This window comes from Hipposideros armiger, unplaced genomic scaffold (genome assembly GCF_001890085.2).
Source record: "Hipposideros armiger isolate ML-2016 unplaced genomic scaffold, ASM189008v1 scaffold_66, whole genome shotgun sequence".
NCBI classification, from domain to species: domain Eukaryota; kingdom Metazoa; phylum Chordata; class Mammalia; order Chiroptera; family Hipposideridae; genus Hipposideros; species Hipposideros armiger.
In genome coordinates this window covers 3,831,480-3,835,013 of record NW_017731416.1, presented here as the reverse complement: position 1 = coordinate 3,835,013, position 3,534 = coordinate 3,831,480, and the positions used below count along the sequence as shown (strand labels likewise).

Sequence of the window (3,534 nt, the reverse complement as noted above, 5' to 3'; positions counted from 1 at the left end):
AGGAAATGGTGAATTTCATAAAAGCTCCCCCATCTTAAAAAATACTCCAAACAAAGCTCTTTAAGACTTCTGGCAGGGACATTTTATTTTTTGGTTAAAGCCACATTAATAGAAATGCCATAAAAACAAACATGTAAACACGATATCAGAACTTTGGTTCACTGAAACATCTCACACCTAAAACATCTGAGGTACAAAACACCTTGCCAGGTGCTAGAGCCCAACTCTGCGGCTGCCACTCTGACCCGAGATGGCACAGGCTGACCAGAGAGGCTGGGACCAAGGTCACCCAGGACCCTCCCCTGTCTGCTGTCTCTGTTCCAGACAAACATTTGCTACTCAGAAGACCTGCCTGATGGGCTGGAACATACAAACGTGTCTGTCATGTTGAACTTGAAGACAAAGAGCTGTGGGGCCAGGAAGAGGAAGGGAAGAAAAGGATGTCAGTCAACTTCTGTTGATCCACACGGCCTCAAGAACTCCTGTCCTCGTTCATGGAACCACTTATTGGAGACTGTGAACAAAGAGAAAGTACGTTACAATCCTGTTGGTTAACTTAGCGCTCAAAATGAATGACCTCTTCATGATGAATCCTGCACTGGGCCCTGGGAGTCAGACATGAATACAACACGGTCTCAGGCCTCAAGCTGCTCAGGAGCTGGTGAGGAAGACAGATGTATAAACAGGTAATTGTATAAAAGCCTACCAGTGACAAGAGACACGTGTGTAAGGTTGCCATGGAAACAGGGCCAAAGGGCACCTTACCATGTGGGAGAAGAAAAGACCCCAGGGCTACAATATGAAGCTGAATAGGAGTTGTCAAGGGAAGAAGATGGACAGACCACAACAGTTCCTATATGTAGGGGGTCCAGGACGTGGGAACAGGATGAGACAGACATCAAGGCATGAACCCTGATGTGTTACGGACCCCAAGCGGCTTGATGTGACTGGAATGTAGTGAGTGGGAACTGAGGTGGGAGATGAGGATGAGGAAGTCTGACGGAATAGTGGAGGGCCTGGACATCAATCTTAGGAGCTGGGGACCAGCAGATCCAAGCTGTGCACTGTCTGTCACATAAAGCTGTGTCTCAAATACACATGAACCATGATTTCATTCCTCAACATAGGCTCTTTCACAACAAATAAAACAAATTTATTCTGATGCACTACTGAAATCATACAGCTTTTTAAATACAATTTTTGATTGAAAGTAATACACGTACTTAGCTAAAGAAATCAAATCATCTCAAAGCTTATAATGATAAACAGCAATCTCCTACCTACCCCTTCCCATCACCAATCCCCAGAGAATATTTTTCTTCTTTAGTTGTTTCTTCTGATCTTTATCCTCATTTTTCTAAATAACATGCTCATAATGCTATTTCTTGACTTTCAGTTTTGAAATTCTTTTATATTACCCCTAAAACACATATTTATTCCCTCCTGTCTTCCTAATACAGTTAAATCACAAGTTTTAGTCCAATTAGGGCCAGCCAAGTGGCTCAGTTGGTTAAGAGCTCACTCAAGAGTGCGAGCTCTAAGCAACAGCGGTTTGAGTCCCGGCCCGAGCTGAGCTGCCACTGAGCTGCCAACAGGTAGCAGAATGGCTCAGCTAAAAACAACAACAACAAAACAAAACAAAACAAAACAACAAGTTTTAGTCCAATTAATATTCAGTGTTTACATTATTATGTCACATAAATATTGCTCACACCTGAGACACCTAATAGATTATATTTCCTTTCTTGTACAACTTTTTCTTTTCCTTCAAGTCAGCAATGGATTCCTTTTCTTTTTCATTTGCTGAATTTTCTGTGAACCTATCACTATTTATCCCCAAAACTCCCCAACAGGGCTACAAACTCATCTCTTTGCAATCACTTCCTGTCATATCCTGGCTTGACTTCCTGTCAAGCCTCTCTATAGCTCATCACAGCTGCTTCCAGAATGAGGCTCAAGCTTCAGCCTCTGCAGTTTGGTCCCAGCCTCAAGCCTCATCGCTTGGCCCCTGTTCCACAGGCCTCCCCTTATCCAAGTGACAAAGACAGCCAGTCCCCATACCTATGATGCTGGCTTTAGCCTGTGACATGTTCCATGTGGGCCTTGCTTGCCTGGGACACCACCCTTGCCTACTCTGATTCCAGGTCTCTCCCACTGCTCCTCAGAACCCTTGCCAGAGTCCACACCTCTGGGGAGCTAACCTGGACCTCCAATGCTTGGGCAGCTATGCTTCATGGGGTCTTCCTCAGCTCTCGTGGCATCTCTGAGAGGAATCCCAAATGGTTGTCTCGGCACATAACCAGCTGAACGGACAGTTACATAGCTGCATGAGACTACCAGTCAGCAGGAGGGAAAAAACTCAGAAAAGGGAGACAGTCCTGGCTTTGTGAAACTCTGACAGGGGTTATCTGCCAGCTCAGACTCTAAGGTCAACCACTAAAGCCCAGGCTGAGGCCACCAAGGCCAACACCACGCCTTAAGCCACTCACCCCACTTGCAGCCCACAAGCACGGGGCAGGCAGCATGTCTCGTTCGGTAGTCACCTTCCCCACTCCTCAGGAGGTTGTACCAGAATACTGCTGTGCCCTGGAAAAAAGAGACGGCCTGTCAGACAACGTCCTTAAGAGACTGGGCTCGAGGACCTGACCCCAAACACCACATAGCCTCTCCCTAATCAGAAACATCCCACTTTCCTGTGTATAGGGGGACAGGGCTCTGGGACTCCAGCAACAGAGAAGTTCCCCAGAAGGCACCTACCCTTCACCGGGGAGTGGATGTCTGGGAATGCACCTGCCCATGAAGGGACCTCTCTCCCTATCCCTTTTTCCCAGATGGAATCTGAAGCCACAAGGTCAGAGTTCAGGCAGAAAGAGGCTAAGGCCCCTCCCAGGGAAAGTCAAGCAGGCTGGGAAACAGGTCAGGGGACATGAAACCCTGCTTCAAAGTCTGAACCACAAGAACCAGAACTTACCTTCTTCGGCCAAATTGCAGCCCCCAGGTCAGGAAAGACGGTGGCACCACCAGCTTCTACATCGCTCATCTGGGAATACAAGGCATAGACCTGGGCCCTTCTACCAAAGGCTCTCAGAGCAACTGAGCCACAAAGGACATGACAAGGCGCACAGAGCACCCTCCTTTGAGCATGAGCAGCACTGCTTGGAGGCTCTGTTCCACAGCCAGCCCTTCAGCCAACAAAGGCTCCTCCCACGCCCTGCACTTCCCTCACACATTAACCCTGCTTAATTTGTGTGGTTCATCAGGACAGGCTCCACGCCATGGACACTCAAGAACTGTGGGTCTGCAGGAGACCCATAGCCCAGCTGTCCTTAGATGGGCACATGCTGAGTCTGTATTCAGAAAACACCTGCCGACCCTCAACCCACTGTATCCCCATCCAGCCTAGGCCTTTCCTAAGCCGCTGTACCCCATGAGGTACCCTGACTGGGAGCTCCCTGATGTGCCCAACACCACGTGTGCCCCCATCGTGGGCTCCGTTTCTTTGGCTCTCATAACTTGCTGCTCCATTTAGACCAG

The 3,534-nt window shown here is 48.3% G+C and overlaps 1 protein-coding gene across 1 annotated transcript in view; it reads right to left on the bottom strand.

The window, feature by feature from the left end:
• Positions 1-249: 249 nt before the first annotated feature.
• Positions 250-3,534, bottom strand: part of P4HA2 (prolyl 4-hydroxylase subunit alpha 2) — a 43,735-nt gene continuing 40,450 nt past the window's right edge. The window contains exons 16-18 of the mRNA XM_019642163.1: positions 2,972-3,040; positions 2,490-2,586; positions 250-514 (exon numbers count right to left, since the gene is read on the bottom strand). Coding sequence (XP_019497708.1) covers positions 444-514; positions 2,490-2,586; positions 2,972-3,040 — 237 coding nt within the window. The 3' untranslated portion in view covers positions 250-443. The remainder of the gene's footprint in view (positions 515-2,489; positions 2,587-2,971; positions 3,041-3,534) is intronic.